Source organism: Narcine bancroftii, chromosome 2 (genome assembly GCF_036971445.1).
Source record: "Narcine bancroftii isolate sNarBan1 chromosome 2, sNarBan1.hap1, whole genome shotgun sequence".
NCBI lineage: Eukaryota > Metazoa > Chordata > Chondrichthyes > Torpediniformes > Narcinidae > Narcine > Narcine bancroftii.
The window spans coordinates 47,804,984-47,831,657 of NC_091470.1; the positions used below are offsets into that span (position 1 = coordinate 47,804,984).

Below are 26,674 nucleotides of genomic sequence, written 5' to 3' on the forward strand. Positions count from 1 at the left end.
TAAACAGTGTATAGAATATCTAGGGCATACAATCACCGACAAGGGCGTTGTTCTGCTGTCTTCCAAGATCGATGGCATTACTGAATATTCCAGATCAACCACTGCCAAAGGTCTGCAAAAGTTCTTGGGCATGGTTTATGTTATGAAGCCTCTGTTCAATCTGCTGTCTGACATGCCAAATCTATTCAGTGGACAGATTAAAGTCAAAACGCTTTCATAAAAACAAAGGAACTATTAGTTCAAGCAACTATGCTCAGATAGCCGGTCCTAAACGCAGCCACCATCCTTTCAACAGATGTGTATGATGTGGCCATAAGGGGCGCTCTGCAGCAGTATGTCGAAGGACAATGGAAACCATTGGCATTCTTTAGCCACCACCTCTGTGAGGCCAAGAAAAAATACAGCTCCTTTGATAAAGCGTTCCTACCCACGTATTTGTCCATCTGTCACTTTCATTACTTTTTGGAAGGCGCCACTTCACCATGTACACAGATTATAAACCCTTGACTTTCGTGTTTTTGAAGGTGTTGGAGCCCTGATCAGCTCATGACAGTGGCAGTTATCCTTCATTTTGGAATTCTCTACCAGAATAATGCATTTCTGGAAAAGACAATGTAATAGCTGATGCACTTTTCTGCTCAGTTGTGCTCGAGGTATCAGCTATAGACCATAGTATTAACTACTCTGTTCTCACCACTGCCAAAGCACAACATGCTGAGATGGAGTCATGTCACACCTCGATAATCAACCTACAATGGAAGGATGAGCAAATCCATGCCAATGGCAAGCTGCTCTTTTGCGACATGTCAATAGGACATCCATGGCCAGTGGTTCCAGCTTCATGGAGACTTTGCATTTTTGATTCCGTCCGTGGTCTTTCTCATCCATCCATCAAATTGACCATTCATCTGATTTCAGACAGATTTGTTTGGCACAGTCTGAAGAAAGATATCACGCAAATGGCCAGATTTTGTGTAGCTTGTCAAAATTCATCAGCATAACAAAGCATGTTCCCACCAGTAACCCGCTGCTTCGACCATGTCTATGTGGTCATTGTGGGACCTATTCCAGTTTCACGAGGCCACCACTATCTCTTCACGATAGGTGATCAATAGGTTTACGAGATGGCCTGAGGCAGTCCCTATGGTGTATGCTTCTATGGACTCTTGTGTATAAGCATTCCTTAATTCCTGGGTGCCTCGCTTTGGCCTACCAGAGCACATCACTTCTGACAAAGGACCTCAATTTACATCTTCATTATGGATGGCCTTATCTCAGCTGCTCAGCTCAAGGTTTCATCATATAAGCGCCAATCGCCTGCAGTCCAACGGGATGATTGAATGATTCTACCTTAAATCACCCTTAATGGTCCGTTTGGACATTCCCAACTGGGCAGACGAATTACCATAGCATTGCTTGGCATTAGGACAACTCCAAATGAGGATCTCCACACATTGACTGCAGAGCTTGTATATGGCATGCCTTTGGTGGTCCCAGGGGAATTCATTCCACACAGATCCAGTAAAGATGAAGATCCCAAAGAGCTGCTGAGCAGACTAAGGGATACCGTAGGAAAATTATCCCCCGAACCACCATCATCACATGGCAAACATGTTTCTTTTGTACCATACGAACTGAAGGACTGTGAATGCATGTTCATACGTAGAGGAACATGTGGAAAGCCCTTGCAGGTGCCATATGAGGGGCCATGCAGGGTGATAAGACAAACAAGGTCAACCTGTATCTTGGACATTGCGGGCAGCCTCTGTCATTCACAATTGACATGCTTAAACCTGCACATGTTGACAAAACTTCCCCTATTCAACAACCAGCAATCCAACGTAGGGGTTGACCTCCCAGAAAACTACCAGGCAATAATGCCGGTTCTAGGAAGAGAGGAGGGCCGTGTAGTGGTGCTATAGATAGACAACTCCCAGAAGTCTAGCGAACCGGCACGGAACGTCATGACATCATGACGTGGGGTGCATGGTTCACTGTTTTAGAAGAATATGTGCGTGACTCGAGGAAACGATTTCTGATTTACCTGCAACTGTGTGTCATTATTTCATGTTCATCAGCCACCACTCCATTTTCAGTGGCTACAACAGTTAAAAAATAATTTCTCAAACCTTTCTTTGATAATTTAATCATCCAAAACTGGGAGATCCATAGTTGCGTTTGTCTGAATCTATTTTAGATTTATCACTTCAGTTTGTGGGACTCAGTACAATATTCTTATTTTTAGTTTCACTTTGTATCATTTCATGCATTTAGTTATGTTCCAGGATATTTTGGTTTATGTTGACAGCTGCTAGATTTTTAAATGTTTTGACAGCCATACAAAACTGTACTTTATCATTTGCTTTATTTAATAATGATCATAACTTAATTGCATTTGTGAAATCCACTTTAAAAAGTCAAAGAATTTAACTCTAGAATTTATATTCTCTTTAAGTAGCTATTGGTACACTGGCTTTACTCCCTTAGAGAATCCCAAACAGCTCTCATTTTAACCATGTGAGGTGCATTCTACTATGGGCATACACTGAATATCACTTCATAGTATCACATTTTATTAATTACTGCATCAAAGAATTGAAAAGAATCAGCCTTTCATAACCATACTACATTTCAATTAATCATCAAAACTGGCCACATGGCTGATCGGAATTATGTAAAGTAGGAGATGCACCACATTCTGCGTAGTTCTGAACAGCAGTAATTTATACATCTCTTAATTTGTAAATTCATTTTATGATACTTTCAAAGTACTTCTAAACACAATGCTTGCATTTTAAATTAACCTTTCTCAGAAAATGATAAAACTGATTTCTCGAAGGTGTTGACGGTATTGCCTTGTAAAATGGCTCAAACAGGCACAGACAGCAGTGTTAAAAGTATAAAATGCAGATGCTTAAGATCTGAAAACATTTAGATGTCAGCGCCTCTGAAGAGAAAAGGAGTTAAGATTTCAGACGATTAACCTTTCATCAGAAAAGCGGTAGTGAAGAAAAAGGAAATTTTTCAATTGGAATCCAAAAATTCTGGCAATGCTCAGGTCAAGCAGCATTTGGGAAAAGACAAAGATCAACCCAAATTATTAAGTGTTTCTCTCTCCCCATATGCTATCTGATCTGCTGAATATTTTTAGCATTTGCACTATTTTCTCTACACAATCCCATATGATGCACGTTCAAAAGTGAAAAGCACTTCCATATCTATATGAAAGAAATCATAACCTGCATAAATCCTACATTTTTGTTTAAATGAATGATATTTACATATCATTCATGAATTCAAGACATATTGAAGTGTTTAGTGTCAAAAGATATCTTCAAAATGTAGTCAAATGATGTAATATGAAACTGGACAACCACTTGGTTTGTTATTTTTTGTAAAATATTAACTTCTTTAAGAGATTTCCAGGAGACACAAATACCAACTGTTTTTATACGAGTAATTCAAGATAAATTATAGTTTAAAAACAAACTTATTTCACAATTTTATTTTAAAAAGGCTACAGAATGCATTCATTGAGACATAATTAAATAAGTAAGGAAATGTGTACAGAATTATGGCTCCAAATTTATTTAAACTGATAGAAAACTCCCAATGTTCATAATGGTTTTGCATCACACAAATGTTGAATGTCTCCACAATCATGAGAAACAATATTTAAGATCATAAATTTTTTAAAATGACAGCTTCGCAGCTTTGAGTCTGGAGCTAAAATGCTTGCAGTTTTGTTTGTTGTCAACAGTAATTCTCTGAAATGACAATTACTGCAAAATGATAAAATTAATGAAGAAAAATTGATGTTGTTATTTTCTCATTTTCAAGGACAGAAATGAAGTCAGTGAAATTTATTTTGTCTGTACGTTGACTTGCTGTGTGTGAAATTAAACAGCTAAGTGGTTTTTGTCTAGCTTTGTCTGATTAAATATTTCTCAGTTGAAATAAACTAAGGAACTGCAAATGGGTCAAAATAAGTGATTTCTTGTTGAGATTGTGCTGTCACGTTAGATATTAATACCACCAGCACATCCTTTATCACCAAATGCTCCTATAGGAAAAGAGAATACAAAATGAATACAAAACTTGCATTTATTAACATAAAAAAATTTCAAAACTTTTTTCTCATTGCTCAACCAAGGAAGTTGCATAAAAGTCTAAATAAAAGCTTCACAATGAATGAGGAACAATATTAGTAATAGTACTTTATGAAAATAATCAACTTTTAAAAAAACATACTTTTGTATCCAGTTCTGTTGAAGGGTTTTCGACCTGAAATGTAATTCCATTTCTTTCCACAGATGCTGTCTGGCCTGCAATTTCTAGCAATTTTGTTTTTATTCCAGTATTTTTAGATTTCCAAATTTTCCTCCTGTATTTCATTCATTTTAGAAACACCTCTTCAATATGTGCATAGAAATGGTAAACTGGAAATCTGGATGACACCAATAACTTTTCACTGAAAAGTTCACCGGCACAGTTGGCGTAGCAGTTAGCACAACGTCTTTACATTGCCAATGATCGGGACCGGGGTTCAAATCCTGTGCTGCCTGTAAGGAGTTTGTGCATGTCTCCCTGTATCTGTGTTGGTTTTCCCTGGGGGCTCCAGTTTCCTCCCACCATTTGTAACATACTGGGGGTGTAGATTATTTGGGTGTAAATTAGGCGGCACGGACTCATGTGTTACCATGCTGTATGTCCAAATTTTAAAAAAAATTATATTAAAAAATTTTCTGCTTAGGGAAATTATTAGATTTTTTGCCAATTAATTAATTCTCTAATTTTACTATAGATATTTAGCTTTATGATAACTTTCAACTTGCTCTTTTCCACTAAAATAAATTTTAAAAATATTGTAAGCGTCAGATAGGAAAGAAATTGAATTTATGAGTATTTTGAACAGTGAAAATTAAAGTATCAAATTAATGGGATATAAAGATCAGAGCCATGTAGTCATACATCATGGAAACAGGCCCTGCTGGTTAAGTTACCTACCTGAGTTAACATATATTTTGGCATACAAGTCGAGTCGTGAAACCCAAAGAATCTCTCAAAAAAAATGGGGGACAACTTATCCACCAGATATACTTTTGAGACTTTAAATTCAGCTCAAAATCCAAACCATGGTTATCTGGTGTATAAGACCACCCTTGAAAAACTAACTGCAACAGATTTTCATTGAGATTTTTATTGAAAACAACACAATTAGCACCCTTCAAAATTGCTATAATTATCTGAAAACAACAACACATTTAGAACCCTTCAAATTCACTCTCAATATCATCGTCTGAAGCAAAGAGAGTGGCAAACACACCCATAGTTTAAACCAGTGGTTCTCAACCTTTTTCTTTCCACTCACATTCTTCTTCTTTCTTCTTTGGCTTGGCTTTGCGGACGAAGATTTATGGAGGGGTAATGTCTATGTCAGCTGCAGGCTCGTTTGTGGCTGACAAGTCCGATGCGGGACAGGCAGTCACGGTTGCAGTGGTTGCAAGGGAAAATTGGTTGGTTGGGGTTGGGTGTTGGGTTTTTCCTCCTTTGTCAGTGAGGTGGGCTCTGCGGTCTTCTTCAAAGGGGGTTGCTGCCCGCCGAATTGTGAGGCGCCAAGATGCACGGTTTGAGGCGATATCAGCCCACTGGCGGTGGTCAATGTGGCAGGCACCAAGAGATTTCTTTAGGCACTCACACTCACATACCACTTTAAGTAATCCCATTGGCATAGGTGCTCTGTGATTAGCAAGGGATTGCTTAAGGTGATATGTGGGTGTGTTACAGAGTTCTGTGTTGTGCATTGGCCTACGAGTTGTGTGGATTTGTGTTGGAAAGTGACAGTTTGCCTTAGAGAGCCAACGTGAAGGTGGAGGTAGACTGCTGAGAGAGTGGGAGACGGACTGGGCATGTGCAGAAAATGATCTAAAAAATTCTGGACTTAGAAGACAAACCACCACTGGATGGTGCTGTGGAGTGGAAGAAGGCTGCCCAAAACATGAATCATTGTCTGGAAGACAGTTTAGAATGTTGGGCATTTTAAAAGGGATGAACATTCCAAAGGCAGCCAGAAGGATCCGGACCAAGCCATTGTTCCTCTCTCTGCAAGCAACACAAGAAGACAACTTCGAATTTTGTGCTCTCTCTCAAAGATCTTTTGGCTTCAGTTTATCAAACAAACTGAATTTTGTTTATGATCTTTGCTTCGGTTGAGATCGAAATTTTGTGAGTCTTGTGTGTTTTGTGTTTGTTTTGTGTCTAAGTTTTTCTGTGGGCTGGTTGGAAATATAACTTAGTCTTTAATTACATGTTATATTTAGGCTGGGGAATTTATTAGTTTTATATTGTTATAGAAATTTGCTTAGTAACCAGTGGCCATTGTTATGAAAGGGGGGATTTTGAATTAAAGTTTGAAGGTGAATTTTTGTTAATAAAGTAATTGTTCATCTTTACCCCTGTGTGATATGCCTTCTTTGTGGTTGCTGGTTTGATCTTGTAACAGGGTGGAAAGAAAATGTTTGAAAACCACTGTTTTAATCATACCTAATTGACTCATTATGTGCAGTTTCATAACTCCAAAGGAAATAGGCCAATGACAATATTTTTCAAGTAAAATATTTCAGTAACAATTGGGTCTAGAGCAATGATTCTCAACCTTCCCTTCCCACTTACATACCACCTTAAGAAATCCCTTACTAATCACAGAGCACTTATGATATAGGGATTACTTAAAGTGGCATGTGAGTGAAAAATGTTGAGAACCACTTGTTTAAACAGTCATCATATGGATCCCAGTTTGTATCTGTAAGTGTCAGACTGTGGTTTCAGCTTCATCGTCAGTGTCCCACAATAAATCATTTTCCGTGCCATCAATTGCACAAAGATATCATACTTTTTAAATTATTTTATCACAGTCTCTACTTTAACTTTGTCCCATGCCTTGAGCATGAAGTTACTCACCATATCAAGTGATGCAGCATGCATTGCCCTGCCTTTTGTAAACGACTTTTCTGCACTCGACATCCATGTATTCCATTCCTCGGGCACACGGTCTTTGAATGGCTTAATCAAGCAGACATTGACGTCAAACTACCCGGGATAACCACCATGTAAGTATTATGTAGTGCTAATCTACTTTTAGAGTTCTCAGTGTACTGGCTACAAAACATATGCCAGATCAGCAAACTCCGTTCTTTACATAAAACCACCTGATTGCCTGCTCCACACATTGTCTATCCATAGCTTTACACCATTTTCATCCATCCATCCTTTTTCATGAAAATGTACAAAATATCCGCAGGAAATTTTATTTTTGGTTTAATTTTGTGTTTGAAGATTACCATGGGTCTTAACTTTAACCCGTCAGCCATGCATGATAATACTATAGTAAACCTGGTCCTTTCGTGGCCTGTACTTCTGGTTTGCACAGCTTTAACACCTTTCCATTCCATTGTTCCATTGCCTATCACGTTGAAATTCATGGGGGTTTTTGATATTTGCCAATGCAAACTGGTGTTTCTGCTGGTTCTATATAAACTGGTAAAAACTTACAACTTTATGATCAAGATCTTTTGGTAGTTTCTGTGCAATTTTTGTTTTTTGGCATAAAATACCAGATTTTTCCTGTTCATGAAACAATTGTTCCAGCTTACTGTGGCCTCAAAATCATCACTGAGGACTGGATGTGACTTGGCCCATTGCAGTGCAAATATTTCGGGAGATTATGTAGCAATCTTGCCTCTGTTCACGTACCCATTCTGCAACATAATTTTCCTTTCCAACTCTGGCCAACAAGTGATTCCTTTTCTCAAAGAAGATTGCCTTTTTGGTATTTTTCTTAAAGTCTCTTCTTTCTTCCTCCAATCTCTCACCAACTTCTCATGAACATCAAATTTTCTTGCAGAAGTGCAGTTGTTGGCTTCCTTGGCCATTTTTATCATTTTCAACTTAAAGCTCGCTTCGTAATTTTGTCACTTGCTGCATTGTGTTGCTGGATGCTCCATGATGGCAATTACCTTCAGCAGATCAATCTGCACGATCTATGGGGGTCAACATATACCCTGGTCAACGGGCCATCACAGGCATTGCAAGTTTTGGGGGATGGATATACTATAAAACCCTTAAAATGAGGGTGTAAAAGGGGAGTTGACTTATACACCAGTCGACTTATATGTCAAAATACATGGTCATTACATTTGCCTGTGTTTGGCCCTTCTCCCTCTAAAAACCATTCTTATCCAGATACTTGTATATATGTCTTTTAAAAGCTGCAAATGGTACCACATGCCAGACACTTATCACTCTTTGTGTGGAAAAAGTTACGTCTTAGGTTCCTTTTAAATCTTTCCCCTATTTCTTTAAACCAGTGCCCTCCAGTTTTAGTCTCCCCCATGTATATCTGATCATATACACTTCATGATTTTATGAACTTCAGGGCTTGCAGGTCATCATATCCTACAAGGTAATTCTCAACATCATAAATGGCTGGGGGGGGTGGGGGGGGGGGGAAAAAAAAAAAAGTAAAAAAAAAAAATAAAAAAAAAATAAATAAATGGCTGTGATGCTTCACTCCCTGATGAGCTAAACACTTTTTATGATAATTTTGAAAAAGAGAATTGAGAGGAGTCACGTGATGGAGTAGTGGCCGGTCGGGGAACTCCAGCCCTCTCCGGAAAAGTTTTAAAAAAACACCGAAAACACAAAGGCACAAACACAAAAATTAAAATAAAGTGAAAGTAAAGGAGGGAAGAAAATGGCAGCGAAGAACGAAAAGTCGAAAGCAACGGGAAGAAGAGAAGAAGAAAAGACATCGTAAGAAGAAGGTGAAGGCCTTACCTGTCCGAGGAGGCCCGCCATGGAGAGAGAAGCCCGCTCCCTCAGGTCAGTCGAAGTCCCGAGCTCGGGACTACAAAAATGGCTCGCAGAGCCAAGCAAAAGTGCGCGATGCGCATGACAAAAAAAACACTGACAGGAGGGGGGACCAGCTGAGGAGTTGATCTCCACAGCTGAGAATGACAGCTACAACACAACAAGAAGAGAACATAGAAAACAACGAGAACAAGAAAGAAGAGAGTAAAAAGAAATCAAGGAAACAACAGATGACCAACCCAGAGGAAGAAGAAGAACATAGAGAAATGGAAGAAGAAGGGAAGGGCAAGACAATGGATATTTTTTTTTAAAGAATATATGGAATCAGTAAAAGAATGGCAATCACAAGAATTTAGTGAAATAAAAAGAAGAATTAAAAGTACAGAATAAAAAATGAATAGATTAGAGATGGTCATGTCAGATATAGGAAAAAGAGTGGACAAGGTGGAAGAATGAGAAACAGCCGTAGAAATTGAAGTAGAGGACTTAAAAAAGAAATTAGAAGAATCTAATAAAAAAGTTCAAGAGACACAAGAGCTGTTAGCTCAGAAGATAGGTATAATGGAAAATTATAATAGAAGAAATAATATAAAGATAGTGGGCCTTAAGGAAGATGAAGGCAAGAATATGAGAGAATTTATAAAAGATTGGATCCCCAGGGTCCTAGGAAGACCAGAATTACAGGAAGAAATGGAAATAGAAAGGGCACATAGAACATTAGCCCCTAAACCACAGCCACAACAAAAACCAAGATCTATTTTAGTAAAATTCCTAAGATATACAACAAGAGAAAATATATTGGAGAAAGCAATGAAGAAAATAAGAGAAGACAAAAAGCCACTGGAATACAAAGGTCAAAAATTTTTTTTCTATCCAGACATAAGTTTTGAACTCCTGAAGAAGAGAAAGGAGTTTAATACAGCAAAAACGATCCTATGGAAAAAAGGATATAAATTTATGCTAAAGTACACAGCGGTACTTAAAATAGTTATTCCAGGGCAGCAAAACAGACTATTCTCGGATCCGGAGGAAGCATGAAAATTTGCAGAACAACTACAAAACAGACAGAGAGATGAAGACGTGTAACGAGAGCAAAAATGACCATGAACTATATGTATGTGTGTATATGGGTATATATATATATACATATGTGTGTATGTATATATGTGTGTATGTATATATGTGTGTATGTATATATGTGTGTACATGAGTGTATCCGTATTTAAAAGAAAATATATAGAGTATAGATAAGAATTAATAAGGGAAAGAAAGGGAAGAGAGGAAGTAAGGATGGAATTAAGAGAGTGACCTTTATTATATATGAAAATTAAAATCTTTTCTTGGGGGGGCTGGGTGGGGAGCAGTTACAGTCACTGCGAAATCAGTTGACGCTTGCGAGTGAATTTGCAAATCCAAATGGAGAGGGGAGATGTGGTTGCCCGACAAGGGATAAAGGGCAACTCAGGAAGGGGAGGGGATAAGTGGGGTTAAAGAAATTTTAGATAGGAGAATAAGGGAAATGTTTGATGTTTTAGAAATGTTGTCTTGTAAAGTGTTCAAAACAAGAAAGCAGAAATGGATAAGAAGGAAAGGTGATGATGAGGAAACGGAAAGGAAAGATAAACAAAGTATGAAATGGCTATGTTTAACTATATGACTTTAAATATTAACAGAATACATAATCAAATCAAAAGGAAGAAACTGCTAAATTTACTGAAAAAAGAAAAAATTGATATAGCATTCGTGCAAGAAACACACTTAACTGAAATGGAGCACAAGAAATTAAAGAGAGATTGGATAGGTCATGTAACAGCAGCGTCATATAATTCAAAAGCTAGAGGAGTAGCTATATTAATCAGTAAAAATGTACCAATTAAAATAGAAGAGGAAATAATAGATCCAACAGGGAGATATATAATGATAAAATGTCAGATATATTCGGAGTTTTGGAATTTACTCAATGTTTATTCAGAAGAAATTAAAAATTTATGCAAGATATTTTTTTGAAGATAGCAGACACGCAAGGGAACATACTAATAGGAGGGGATTTCAACCTTAATTTGGATTCACACATGGATAAAACTGGGGGAAAAAATTAACAGAAAGAACAAAGTAACCAAATTTATAATTAAATCGATGCACGAAATGCAACTTTTGGATATATGGAGGAAACAACACCCAAAGGAAAAGGAATATTCATATTATTCGGGTAGACATAAAACATACTCAAGAATAGACCTATTCCTTAAGCAGGTCAACGCGGCAGGGATGCCCACTATCACCATTATTGTTTGCGCTAGCTATAGAACCACTAGCAGAATCGATAAGAAGAGATAATAATATAAAAGGAATAAAAATAAAAGACAGGGAATATAAAATCAGTCTGTTTGCGGATGATGTGATAGTGTACTTAACAGAACCAGAACTATCAATAAAAGAACTATATAAGAAATTGAAGGAATATGGAGAAGTGTCGGGATACAAGATAAACGTAAATAAAAGTGAAGCAATGCCTATGAATAACGCGGATTTCTCAAAATTTAAGGAGGAATCCCCATTCAGATGGCAAACGCAGGCAATAAGATACCTAGGTGTGCAAATAAACAAAAATCTAGGCCAATTATATAAACTCAATTACAATCCACTAATGAAAAAATTACAGGACGATTTAGAGCATTGGAAAGAGCTACCACTAACACTGATAGGAAGGATAAACTGTATTAAAATGAACATTTTTCCAAGGATACTATACTTATTTCAGGCATTGCCAATACAACTGACAGAAAAATTCTTCAAAGAGTTAAAGAAAATAATAAGGAGATTTTTATGGAGAGGGGGGAAACCGAGGATAGCACTAGACAAATTAACAGAATGGTATAAACAAGGAGGCTTACAATTGCCAAACTTCAAAAATTATTATAGAGCCGCACAATTAAGGTACCTATCAGATTTTTATCAAACAAGGGAAAAACCAGACTGGACGAGACTAGAATTAGATAAAATAGGGGAAAAGATACCTGAACACATATTATATAAATGGGACGAAAAATTGGTACAACATAGAACTTCTCCAGTATTACACCATCTCCTCAATATATGGAAGAAGATTCATGTAGAAAGAAATAAAATAAATTACCAAATACCAAAACTAATATTGACGCAAAATAAGCTACTCCCTTTTACAATAGACAACCTTGCCTTTAGAAAATGGGAAAAAAAAGGGATTAAAAGAATAGAAAATTGTTTTTCAGGAAGTAGATTCTTATCCTTTGAACAAATGAGAGATAAGTACAATATAACGGGAGATACAGCGCTGGCATATTACCAACTGAGATCCTACTTGAAAGATAAATTAGGAAGCAACTTGAGTTTACCAGAGGGAAGTAACCTTGAATATGTGATTACAGATACAATGTTAATCAAAAGATTTATAAAAAATATGTATATTAAACTGCAAGAAAAGGAAAATGAGGAAACAAATGGTAAAACTAAACAAAAATGGGAACAAGATTTAAATATAAAGATAAAAAAGGAAACATGGGAGAAGTTATGCTCTGGAACGATGAGAAATAAAATAAATACGAGGCTGCGTATGATACAATATAATTGGTTACACAGACTATACATTACACCGCAAAAGTTAAATAAATGGGACCCAACAGTATCTGATGGATGTTTTCGATGTAAAAAAGAAAGGGGAACAACAATTCATGCAATCTGGACATGTGAGAGAGTAGAAAAATTTTGGGATGATCTCAATCAGATATTAAATAAAATAACAGAAAACAATATACCAAAGAATCCAGAGATCTTTCTCCTAAGTAACATAAAAAATAAAGAATTTGGAATTGACTTGGAAGATGCACAAAAAAGATTTGTCAAGATAGCCCTAGCCGTAGCAAAAAAATGTATTATGTCAACCTGGAAATTGGAAGATAATTTGAAAATACAACAATGGTATGTAGAAATGTATAAATGTATTCCATTAGAAAAAATAACATATAGTTTAAGAGATAATATTGAAATGTTCGAACAAGTATGGGAGCCTTACATTAAATACAATAGCGAAAACCTACCGGGAACAAACATTACCTAGGTTGATGGAAGGAGAAGAAAAGAAAAGAATGGACTCAGTAGAATTTCTGGTGTATTTTTGTTGAATGACAACATTGTCTAACTGAATTAATGCAACCTAGATTGTATACCTAAAATGGATGAGAGGGGGGGTGGGTGGGGGGGTGGCTTGGGAGGAGGGAGGGGGGAGGGAGAAAAAGTCACTGTAAATGTGTGGAAAAGAAAAAGTGTATATCATGGCTATTGTGATTTATGGTGTGAAAAATAAAAAATTTAAAAAAAAATAAAAAAAAAAGAATAGACCTATTCCTGTTATCAGCTCGCATGCAAGACAGAGTAAGAAAAACAGAATATAAAGCTAGAATATTATCGGACCACTCACCCCTGATATTGACAATAGAGTTAGAGGACATCCGTCCAAGAATGTATAGATAGAGATTAAACTCCATGCTACTTAAAAGGCAGGATTTTAGAGAATTCATTGAAAGACAAATTAAAATATACTTTGAAATAAATACGGAATCAGTCAAATATAAGTTTATACTATGGGACGCAATGAAAGCGTTCATCAGAGGGCAAATAATAAGTTATGTAACCAAGATGAAGAAGGACTACAATCAGGAAACAGAGCAGTTGGAAAGGGAGATAGCAAATATAGAAAAAGAATTAGCAATGAAGGAAGACACAACTAAAAGAAGAGAATTGGCAGATAAAAAAATAAAATATGAAACACTACAAACATATAAGGTGGAGAAGAACATAATGAAGACAAAACAGAAATATTATGAACTAGGAGAAAAAACGCACAAAATTCTAGCATGGCAGCTTAAGACAGAACGAACTAAGAGAATGGTATTGGCATCAAGGAAAAAAGAAACAAATCACATATAATCCAACGGAGATTAATGAAAATTTCAAAGAATTCTACAAACAATTATACCAAACTGAAAACGAAGGGAAAGAAGACAAAATAGATGAATTTTGAACTACCAAAATTGAACTACCTAAATTACAAATAGAGGAACAAAATAAATTAACAGAACCATTTGAAATAGTAGAAATACAAGAGATAATAAAAAAACTACTGAATAATAAAACACCAGGAGAGGATGGATTCCCAATAGAATTCTATAAAACATTTAAAGATTTATTAATTCCTTCCCTCCTGGAAGTAATCAACCAGATTGATAAAACACAAAGCTTACCAGATTCATGCAAAACAGCAATAATTACAGTAATACCAAAGACAGGGAAAGATCCACTCGCACCAGCGTCATATAGACCAATATCTTTACTTAACACAGATTGTAAGATAATAGCTAAACTATTAGCAAACAGATTAGCTGACTATGTACCAAAAATAGTAAATCTAGACCAAACTGGATTTATTAAAAAAAGACGAACAACAGTCAATATTTGTAAATTTATTAACTTAATTCATGCAGTAGAAGGAAATAAAGCTCCAACAGTAGCGGTTGCTTTAGACGCAGAGAAGGCCTTTGACAGAGTAGAATGGAATTATTTATTCAAAGTACTACAAAAATTCAGTTTACCAGAGAAATATATTAATTGGATTAAAGCATTATATAAGGGGCCATTGGCGAAAGTGACAGTAAATTGATATGTATCAAAACAATTTAACTTAAGCAGATCAACAAGGCAGGGATGCCCACTATCGCCCTTATTGTTCGCGTTAGCCATAGAACCACTAGCAGAATTGATAAGAACAGAAAATAAAATAAAAGGGATAAAAATAAAAGACAAGGAATATAAAATCAGTTTATTTGCAGATGACGTTATAGTATACTTAACAGAACCAGAAATATCAATAAAAGAATTACATCAGAAATTGAAGGAATATGGAGAAGTGTCGAGATACAAGATTAACGCAAATAAAAGTGAAGCAATGCCAATGAATAATGCGGATTTCTCAAAATTTAAGAAAGAATCACCATTCAGATGGCAAATGCAAGCAATGCGATACCTAGGTATACAAATAAATAAAAACTTCGGCCATCTATATAAACTCAATTATTATCCACTAATGAAAAAATTACTGGACGACTTAGAGCATTGGAAAGACTTACCACTAACACTAATAGGAAGGATAAACTGTATTAAAATGAACATTTTCCCAAGGATACAATACCTATTTCAGGCATTGCCAATACACTTGACGGAGAAATTCTTCAAGGAGTTAAAGAAAATAATAAGGAAATTTTTATGGAAAGGGGGGAAACTGAGGATAGCACTAGATAAATTAACAGAATGGTATAAACAAGGAGGCTTACAACTGCCAAACTTTAAAAATTATTATAGAGCTGCACAATTAAGATACCTATCAGATTTTTATCAAACCAGGGAAAAGCCAGATTGGACTAGATTAGAAATAGATAAAATAGGGGAGAAGATACCCGAACATATATTATATAAATGGGATGAAAAATTGGTACAACGTAGGAATTCTCCAGTATTACATCATCTGCTCAATATTCGGAAGAAGATTCATGCAGAAAGGAATAAAACAAATTACCAACTACCAAAACTAATACTGATGCAAAATCAGCTAATCCCTTTTACAATAGATAACCTTTCCTTTAGAGAATGGGAGAAAAAAGGGATCAAAAGAATAGAAAATTGCTTTTCAGGAAATAAATTATTATCCTTTGAACAAATTAAGGATAAATATAATACAACTCACGATACAGTGTTGGCATACAACCAACTGAAATCCTACTTGAAGGACAAATTGGGAAGCAGTCTGAGGTTATCAGAGGGAAGTAATTTTGAATATGTGATTACAGACACAATGATAATCAAAAAATTTATAACAAACATGTATATTAAACTGCAAGAAAAGGAGAATGAGGAAACAAATGGTAAAACTAAACAAAAATGGGAACAAGATCTAAACATAAAGATAAAGAAGGAAACATGGGAGAAGTTATGCTCAGGAACTATGAGAAATACAATAAATACCAGGTTATGTATGATACAATATAACTGGATACACAGGCTATATATTACACCTCAAAAGTAAATAAATGGGACCCAACAGTATCTGACAGATGTTTTCGCTGTAAAAAGGAAATGGAAACAACAATTCATGCAATCTGGACATGTGAGAAAGTGAAAAAATTTTGGGAAGATCTAAACCAGATATTAAATAAAATCACAAAAAGCAATATACCAAAAAACCCAGAGATCTTCCTCCTAAGTAACATAAAAAACAAAGAATTTGGACTTGATTTGGATGGTGCACAAAAAAGATTTGTTAGGATAGCCCTAGCTGTAGCAAAAAAATGTATTATGTCAGCCTGAAAATTAGAAGATAACTGGAGAATACAACAATGGTATATAGAAATGAATAAATGTATTACATTAGAAAAAATAACATATAATTTAAGAAATAATATTACAATATTTGAACAAATATGGGAGCCAAACATGAAACACAATAGAGAAAACCTACCGGAGACATCTACCACCTAAAATGACAGAAGGAGAAGGGAATGAAAAGAATTGACTCAGTGGAATTTCTTGTTTATTTTTATTGAGTGACGACATTGTTTGACGGGTTTAATGTATCTTAGATTCTGAACTTTAAATGAATGGGAGGGGAGGTAGGGAGGGTGGGATGGGAAGAGGGAGGGGGGGTAAGAAAACGACACTGTATATATTTGAAAAGGAAAATGTATGTATCTTGATCAATGTGGTTGATAGTGTGAAAAATAAAAAATTATAAAAAAAGAAAAAGCGAATTCAACTGTATCAATGAGAATCCCTGCAGAAGCTAGTGACCCTGTGATATCTGTTTCAGAGGCCAAAGTCAGGGCATCTCAAGAGAGTGAACCCTTGCAAGGTGTAAGGACCTGATGGTGTTCCTGAAAATCTGTGTCAACCAGATGGAATGTTCTCGGACATTTTCAATCTCTTACTACTGCCATTGGAGGTTCCCACCTGCTTCAAAAGAGTCTCAATCATATCAGTGCCCAAGAGCAGGGTGACGTGCTTCAATGACTATTGTCCCAGTAGCACTCACATCAACTGTGATGAAATGCTTTGAGATTAACCTCATGACCAGAATTCTGGTCATGACCAGAATTAATATAAGACCTAGACCCACTGGAATTCATCTTTTGCTACATTTATTCCACAGCAGATGTAATCTCACTGGCTCTTCACTCAGCTTCTATACTTTCATCTGCAACTGGATCCTTGACTTCCTCATTGGCAGACCAGAGTCAGAGTAGATCAATAAAACATCTCCTCCTCACTGACAATCAGAGGCGTATCTCAACGAGGCACGGTTAGCCCACTTCTCTACTCTCTCTACACCTATGGCTGTAGGGCTAGGCACAATTCAAATGCCATCTACAAATTTGCTGATGACACCATGGTTGTCGAGAGATTCACAGATGGCAATGAAGAAGTAAACAGAAGTGAGATAGATCACTTGGTTGATTAGTTTCCCAAGAACCTTGCACTCAACATCAGTAAAACTACAAAATTGTGGAGTGCAGAAAGGGGAATCCAGGAAGAACACAAAACAGTCTTCATGGAGAAGTCAACAGTGGAAAGGGCAATAAACTTCAAATTCCTAGGTGTCAACTTTACTGAAGATCTATCCTGGGTCCATCATGTTAATGTATTCACAAAGAAGGCTCACCAGCAGCTATATTTCGTTTGGACTTTGAAAGGATTTGGTATGCCATCAAAGACGGTTTCAAATTTCTACAGATGTTTCGTGGAATGAATTCTGCAGATTGCATCACTGTCTGGTTTGGAGGTGCCAATGCACAGGACAGGAACAGGCTACAGGGGGTTGCAAACTCAGCCAGTGCCATCACAGGCATTAGTCTTCACTCATTCAGGACTTCTTTAAGAGGTGGTGCCTCAAGAAAGCAACTTCTATCATCAAGGACCCACACCACCCAGGCCATGCCCTTTTCTCACTGCTACCATCAGGAAGGAGGTACAGGAGCCTGAAGACATGCACTCAATGTTACAGAAACAGCTTCTTCCCTTCTACTATCAGATTTCTGAACTTGCACTAGTCTTTTTTTTAAATCTTGTATTTATGGAATTGTAAGTTATTGTAATTTTGCACCTTGTTCTGCACAATATTGCTGCCACACAACAAATACCATGATACATGTTCATGACAATAAACCTGATTCTGATTTGTAATAGGCTCTGATAGCTTAGTGATGAGAGCACTGGTCTTGTAAACCAAGGGCCGTGAGTTTGTTTCTCATTTCTGTGAGGGGCATTCAACAAAGTGGCAACTCTCTGTCTTCCTTACATTAGACAAAATGAAAGAATTTAATGTATGTTACATTCTGAATGAAGTATTACGTGACAATAATGGAAGCTTTACCTTTATATATATTTCAAGATATCACTATTCCTTAAGTCCTTTACTTCCATGATTTTCTACAGAGTAAATACAGATTAGAAATATTCATTTATTCTTGCCCATTACCCTTTTGCATTTAATATACTTTGATAGCATCTCGGAGGATTCTCCCTTAGCTTATGTGCCAAAGTATTCTCATGTCCTCATGATCCCTTCTAAGAGTGCTACTCCATCACTTCTGCTGCTCAAGGGATTCATCTGATTCAAGCTATGTATAGCTGATATACATCTATTATATTTCCTGATAAGAGCCTCTATATCCCTCGACAACCAGGGATCCCTAATCCTTCCAGATTTGCCTTTAGCAGATACATCCTATCCCTGAACTCTCACCATCTCACTTTTAAAAGTCTCCTTTATCACATCTCTTTATCTGCAAACAGCCTCACCCAATCAACCTTTGCAATTTCCTTTCTAAACCCAACAAAATAAGCCTTTCCTCAATTTAGCACTTAAATTGTTGACCAATCCTACCTTTTCCCATAACTACATTAAAACTAATAAAATTGTGGTCACTGCTCTCAAAGTGCTCCCTTCACTGACAGTTCAGTCACTTGCCATTCCTCATTTTCCAAGAGGAAGCTGAGTGTTGCCCCCACTGTCGTAGTGAACCTCAGATACTCCTGGACACACATAAATTCTGCTCCATTCAGGGCCTTAGCACCACGGCAGTTTTCAGAAGACCACAATCAAGCCCAACTTGAAAAATAGCACATTTTTAAAAAGGAACTAATGAAAAGACAACAAATCAATCTTTAATTAGTGTACCTTACATTAGAATATTTTTGTAAAACTGGCAAAACTACACCAATTCAATCAAGAAAAATATACACATTATGAAGGCCAGTGATATTTTCTGATTTCATCCTGTGTATTGTATTCCTACATAGCATTGATTTTCTTTCTAAAATGTTATATGAAGTGATTTTCTTGTCAGCGGTGAGCCTCCACAGTAAATCCAAACATACTTTTTTTTGGATCCAACAGTGAGGTTTGGCCCAGTATCCTACAAAATTACTATTCAAGCAGATCCTTTGTAAATACCATCAATAAAGGATGTTTGGGCATAGAACTGACCCCATCCAGCAAATAGCCTCAAACTATTTTGACAACTTGTTTAGTCTGTTATCAAATCCATCAAAAGTTTTGAATAGCAAAATAATGAGAAACACAACTGCAGATGCTAGAATCTTGATCCAACAAGGAGAAGTTGGACTCAGGTCAGGCAGCATCCTGAGGGACTGATCCAGAATAACCCCTGTAACTCATTCAAGTTGCCAAATGCAAGGCTCAATAGAATACCAACAGTCAAACTATCTGACCTTATTTGCATTTAGTGAATCTGCATCACTGAATACAATCAAGAGCAAGAATCCGTGGGTATTACTTCTAATCATTCAAACAGAATTGCTGATGCAATTGTACCTTACATCAGTCAATACCAAATCTGGTGCCCTGTTGAATTTTCCAAGAATTTAGACTTCACTGATAACTTATCCATTGAGAAACTTAAAGAACATCACTAATGGGTTAGAAATAGCAATCCCCACAATTAAAGAAGCAAATTTGTGTTTTTGAGGCATTGACCTCCACAATGTTATAACTACATGTATATAATACTCTAAATCACAATGAGAAGCAACACATTTTCTGTACTGTGTACAAATTAGAATTCTGAAAATTCTACAAAGCTTTAATCATGTTTCTTTGTAAATAAAATTTGCTTGAAAATTCATTGATTATTGGAATGCATATTATGTGATGTCAGCTATTATCAAGGAAAGTGATGCCACAAATGAGGCAAACCCTGTTTCTTTATACATATTTACAGTGTTAATTTGGCAGTTTTGAAAATACCGATTAAAGAATTTAAAAATCACATTTTTTGTGCTAATTTATGGCTAAGTTTTGAAAAAGAGTCCACAAGAGTATTAGAGTTATTTTAGGTGGCAAAATATTGAAGTATTTCAACAAGAATTTTGTGAGCAACAACTTTTGGCACACGTTCAACACATTCATTTTCAGACGAATTCGCTACCATCTATACGAACAATCTGTAACTGCACCCAAATGATTGGCCTGGATCACACTGAGCTACAACTGACAGTGAGCTACACTCACATCAACATGTTCTTGACTTTTTCATATTGAAAGACTTCTCAACCAGTGTGGTTCTGTCTACAAAAGATCTTAGAAGATGGACCATTTTAGAATTGACAAAGCAAGAAATTTAATTTTACAAGGTTGGTGTATCAATGTTCTCCTTCCTCCATTTACATTGCAACTATAAATGAAAATCAGGAAACCAAAACAGAAATGGTGTAAACACTCAGCTGGTTAGTTAGTATTAACTAGACCACATAATTTTCAAGGTTGAAACAAATTTTAAATATATCTCTATTTTAATTTGTAACAAGATTCTACCAAATGTATTCATAAGAGATGACCCACTTGATTTTAGATTAACTTACAGATTTTCAGAAATAGGTCTTCAGTGAAAGAATAAAATGCTTTTTGCTTTTAAAAGTGTCCCATTCTGTTCCTCCAATTCTTAAAGGTTGATTTAATAAATATAACCGTATGCCAACAATCATGACCATTCCTCCTGGGACTTGCGTGCTTTGCCCTTCACCCAGGTCAAAAAACTAGTTCCCACAACACTTTTAGCAGTCTCTGATGCATTTGCTACATTACGAGTTAGAACTAGATATGTAGCAAGTTATTTATATGTGCATTTCAATGTGAATCCCCAACTTTAAGCCAAGGCTAAAAGATAGGAATTTTTGATTTTGAACCATTCCTAAATATTGAGATTGCTTAATTGAAAGTCATATACCATAGGGAAAAAAAGAGTCTTTTTTATTTATTTCCAATCATTTATTTTACTCTATTAAATCACAGATGAAGTTCTCTGGTTTTTACAGATAATAGAGGATTGTATTGATATAAATAAATCTTTTCACAACTTCAGGATCTTCAGCCAATCAACTGCTTTCAAGTCACTTTTTCAAGTAAAGCCATTGTGTTCCTGCAGTCCCACAAAAATACCAGCATGCTCTGATTTATACAAGGTAATTATTTGATTGCAGGATCAATGTTTGTTTGGACAGTGATTATTCCCAATGAATAGTCTCATGATATTGTTTACATAACCAGAAGGGTCTCACTTTAACATGTTATCCACAACAGGTCATCTTTCACAGCAGTGTACCAAATTGGAGTAACAGCCTAGGCTACATGTTCAAGTCGAATGAGCATCATGTTCGGAGACAAACATGACCACCAAGCAATATCTAGTCTCCAGGACATTTTTCCATCATCGAATTTCTATTATATCTTGGCTGGTTGGTACTCCCAAGCGATCTCACAGATCAAGCCTCAGGAAAGCATCCAGGGAGATTTATGTCAGCCTCACTGGATTACTGAACGTAACACACACAGCTAAAGGTGGCTGCTATGGCAGGCTTGGGCTCGGTGGCTGAAGGCCTCACTCCAGCAACTGGTTTTTGAACGGGGAATCGCGTCCAGGATTCATGAAGGCATTTTTCATTTTAATTGTGGTGAGCTGGCCTCTTGAAAGACCTTGAGCATCAATAGCTTTGGGGAATCAGAACCAGGGATCAAGGTGGGTGCAATTGGGATGCCTCGAGCTTGGGTTCATGACTAAACCACAGGAGGTTCAGCTGTTGTGATAATATTGGAGGCGGCACCACGATCCCACAGCCTCTTGATGTCTTTGAAGGGACTCTGTTGCTTCTCTTTCTTGCTTTAAAAATGGTATAAATATTAGCTGACAACATTTTCTTTTATTAATGAATATTTAAAGTTTTTGTCCATACATGGCGTTAGTAACGAAGTTGAAGAGATACAAATATAAAAAATAAATCCATTATACATTCCATGATGGTTAAATCCCCTACTTCCTCCACCCCAGAAACCTCAAAAAAGAAAAGAACAGAAAAAGAGAAAAGGAAAACAGAAAGGATCACCAAGAAAGTGTGCCCCACCACATGGATCTCCAACAAATATTCTAATTAATTTCTTTGGATAAAGTTAACGTAAATCCTAGAAGTAGGAAAATGTCTAAAAATTTATACCTGAAATTTGTAAATACGGGCACCAAATATGCAAAAATGTCATATTTATTTCTTAAATTGTAAGTAATCTTCTCAAGGGGAATACAACTATGCATCTTGGCATTCCATCGTGCCATACCTAAATATGGCCCAGATTTCCAAGTAACTGAACTGACAACTCCTGAGCATGGTTTGATTAGTGGCTAGGTTTTGCTGAGCACAGTTACTTTATCTGCTGAGGAATTGTAATGTACAATACTTAAATGTCAACTATTTTCAACTGTTGTGAATTTGCATCTCCACATTCTGGATGTTCCAAAGATTACTATCAAACAGAAATTAAAAAGTCAATATAAGTTATAACAACCACACTGGTAATAGAGACAGAACTTTGAACTTCACACAACTTTTAAGATGTCCAATTTAACAATGACCATATGCTAGTAACAAATGATTGAGGATTAAAATTATAGTTCAATATAATTTCTTGCATCAGTTTTATCTCGAATAGACTGAAATCAGATTTATCAGATCAATGCTTTATGTATGGTGAAAATGTAGGAAGTTTCTTGCACTCTGGTCTTATCCCAATGTCAGGTCCTTTTGAGCATATTTACAACATTTTTTGGAACAAGTTACAGGAATTGTTTTTCCGCAAAGTCCAGATTTATTTTTATTAGGAAATATTGAAGGAAAAAGACCTTAATTAAAACTATCAATATACCAACTGGAATTTGTTAAATTAGCACTAGCGGTGACAAGGAAATGTTTTGCAGTTACTTTGAAATCTGATACATCTTGAGGTGTGCCAAGGTGGCATGCAGAAATTCAAAGTTATATTCCTTTGGAAAAATATTACATACAACTTAAGAAATAAATATACTATGCTTTTGCAAAATTGGCACACATATGTCCAAATATTAGGATTTAATTTGTAATAATGTTCTCTCTATGCCTCTAGACCTGTGAGATTCTCCTCTGAGTTGTAATGAAAAATTCTTATATATGTGTGTTAGACATCTCTTGGTTCAATCCTAAAAATGTCTTTTCTTCTTTTCCATGTTTATATAGCTATATTATATTTTATATGTTAACTGTTTTGAGAGAGGGATTTGGAAGGGTGGGGGGATTTGTGGTAGGGGTAAATACCATCACGTATGTAACTTTAATTTGTTTTTCCTGGAACTTGTATAACCATATGAATTTTAATTACTGCATGTATGGAAAAATTTTACATAAAATAATCAAAAAAAGAATTAAAGTTATAAACATGCCTCTTTTGCTCTAATACTAACTGTAGTTTTAAAAAAATAATTTCATGTTACACAATTTAGGCTTAGTGGCAAGTTAAACTTCATCTGAAAATACAAAAAGCATAATATTTTAACCTCCACTGTAATTTGACCCAAATTCCTATCCTTACTCTTTTATCTAAAATTTCCCTCCTTGGCCATGCCTTGATCTTTACCTCTCCATAATGATTTTAATCACTGGCAAGGTCATATGATTGCTGATTCAATACATTTTTCTCTCCATACTCAAAAAAATTCACCTTCCTTCATGAATAGACAATATTTCTGATGCAGGCCTTAGATGTGAGTTATGGAATTTTAAAAAAAGTACTCTAGCAATGAGGAGGTATTTAGAAGTCTATGCCAAAGGCAGCATTAAACCACATATTGCAAAACTTACCACACAACAGAGTTCTAGCTGCTACCACACACATCTCCAATAAACTTTGTTAAATCTTAAGATTTGGTGCAGTTTGCATATTTTCTCTGCGACTGCATGGGTTTCTTCTACTTCTCAAAAATGTACTGGCATGTAAATTTGCAACTGCAGATCGACCCTAATGTGATGGTTGACAGGAGAATTCGGGGAGTTGATGAGCACAGACTACAATGAAAAAGGTAGGATAATGGGATCAATAGAAATGCTCTGAGAACTCTCAAACATTCAAAGAGACAAATTGCCTCCTATATTGTTTGTGAATATATAAAAAAAATGAAGGATTGTTAAATCAAAAGTAATTAGAATTCCCTCGACACAAGTAAATAAGGATTTTAACCCACATCTGGCCTCCTATAATTTGAACCCCCTATTGGTCAAAGTTGCCAATATCCTTCAATAACGGATGTTAAATACATGTAATATACATGTTCAAAGCTTTCTCCCTCCAACCAATCGTCTTTTTAAGCAAATAATTATCCTTAACCCATGCATAATCTATGGGAAATTAACTCCCTTTCATACGAGATGATCCACTTGAACATGAACGTTTGTTCATGCTGACCAAAAAATATGTACCTGAAGCTCTGGCTTTGTTGATTACTGAACTTATTCTTTTAAAAGTGCACCACAAAATGACAAAAGTTTGACAGCAAAGAGTTATAACTGAAGTTAAAGCATGAATATACAAATTAAGTTATATCAAAATTATGTAAGTTAATCAAATTCTCAAGTTATTTCTAATACAATGCTGCATACATTATGGAGATGGATATTTCAGTAAGTCTAGTTCAGTGGTTTTCTAACAATAAACTCACTCAATTACTGCTCCAACTCTTAAAAAAAAAACAATGAATATAATGTTGGAAGAGAACAATGGTCAAAGGGACAAGTGATCTGTCAGCCAGTTAAATCCAACATTCCACAACATTCACACTTGGAGATCATAGATTTCAACAAAACTCAAGCTGTTCAAACCACTAGTATCAACTGCAGATCCCCCTTCTGTAGTGCCTATATATTGTACACATTAGAACAAAGAACACTACAGCACAGTACAGGCCCTTTGGTCCTCAATGTTGTAAGTTCATGGCAAAAATAAAATCCGAAACAGAAACAGTGCAAATTTGATTTCTGCCAAGAAGTAAAGCTTGAGGAGAAAAAATATTATGAAAAATGCATTGACATTCTGAAAAACATACGAAATACACACCAATCTGAACACAACTCTCATGCGTAATCCAACACACATTTTTAAACATGCATTTGTGCAATCCTTAACACAACACCCGAATAGTTTTCTCTTAATACACCAGGATCCCAACTTTGCAACTGCGTCAAATAATGAAAACCAAGTGCTGATTTTTATTTTAATGTGAGCATTCCCTAATGGCGACTTTTTCGTCTGATGTGCAAAACATGAATGTCTTCACTTCTGTATTCCTCATCTTGCCTGTCCAATGGAATCTCTTCTATTTCAAAATCATTCTGCAAAAGCTGATATGAAACAAGGGATGCTAGAAGTTAACATAGCACAATTCAAGCACAAGAGGTTATTATTTTACCACAAATCTTATTTCACGCTTTCAGACATATCAGTCAAACCTGCGTAAAGAAGCCACCTATCCTACACATTCCTGGTGACCAGACAAAATAATGTTGTTGGCAGCAAATCACCCAGCAGTTTACATTCAAAATTAAGCCATCAGATCCAGCCACGATGGGAAACCAACAAATTAGAAATAGAGAAGGCATCCAATCCAATCATCTCTAAAAGAAATTTCACTTTTGACATTTTACAAGTGATTTTTGCAAGGTTGCATCTCAGAAACAAGTAATTTTCCTCCCAAAATCATCTAATTGTTCCCAACCTTTAAATATTTCCATTTTAATAAAATGCAATTTCCATCCATATTTTTGAAATAGGCTTGCAGTGACTTCTATGTTTTAATCTCACTTCAAGGATTTCATTCCACTTTATCCCTTTGATTGTATTGATCATCTTACATTATACCCAATTTCTCCTTTCAAGGAGCCCATATGAAATAATGTCTTCACTTTCTTGAAAACCTTTATCAAATCACTGCTGAACATGTATACCTCAAGTGGAAAATATAGTTTCTCCAAGTCTACTTTCCATATTTCAACAAATCTATTTTGCATCTTATCAAAGCTTTCAAATTATTTCTAATGTTACTACAGAACACCTTTTTTTCCTGGTAAATGTTAAATTAGGTAAAGCCTTAATCTGGTTCTGAATTTGAACCTTTAGGAATTAGAGGGTTCAGGCTGATTTTGAAGTAACAAACATGAACCATAACCACATGATCAGTTGCTCTCAAGTTCCTCAGATTTAACTTCATTTTTAGTTCATACAATCGGACTTTCATTTTAAAAACACTGGTTAGGACAATAATCAGATTAGAAAAACTAAAATATCCTCATAAAACTGTTGATTTTTAATCAAAAGTTTCAAGTTTCTTCACAAGTTCAAGGCTGTCAATAACCC

General features: G+C 35.9%; 1 protein-coding gene across 4 annotated transcripts in view; it reads right to left on the minus strand.

Moving 5' to 3' along the window:
- Positions 1-3,520: 3,520 nt before the first annotated feature.
- vcpkmt (valosin containing protein lysine (K) methyltransferase) overlaps positions 3,521-26,674 on the minus strand; it is a 44,869-nt gene continuing 21,715 nt past the window's right edge. For 3 of the 4 annotated variants that reach the window (XM_069916597.1, XM_069916598.1, XM_069916595.1), the window contains 2 exons: positions 6,961-7,062; positions 3,521-4,063 (listed from right to left, as the gene is read on the minus strand). In XM_069916597.1, coding sequence (XP_069772698.1) covers positions 3,962-4,063; positions 6,961-7,062 — 204 coding nt within the window. In that variant the 3' untranslated portion in view covers positions 3,521-3,961. Of the gene's footprint in view, positions 4,064-6,960; positions 7,063-22,147; positions 25,663-26,674 lie in introns of those variants that run through there. The other variant, XM_069916596.1, reaches the window with a different exon arrangement.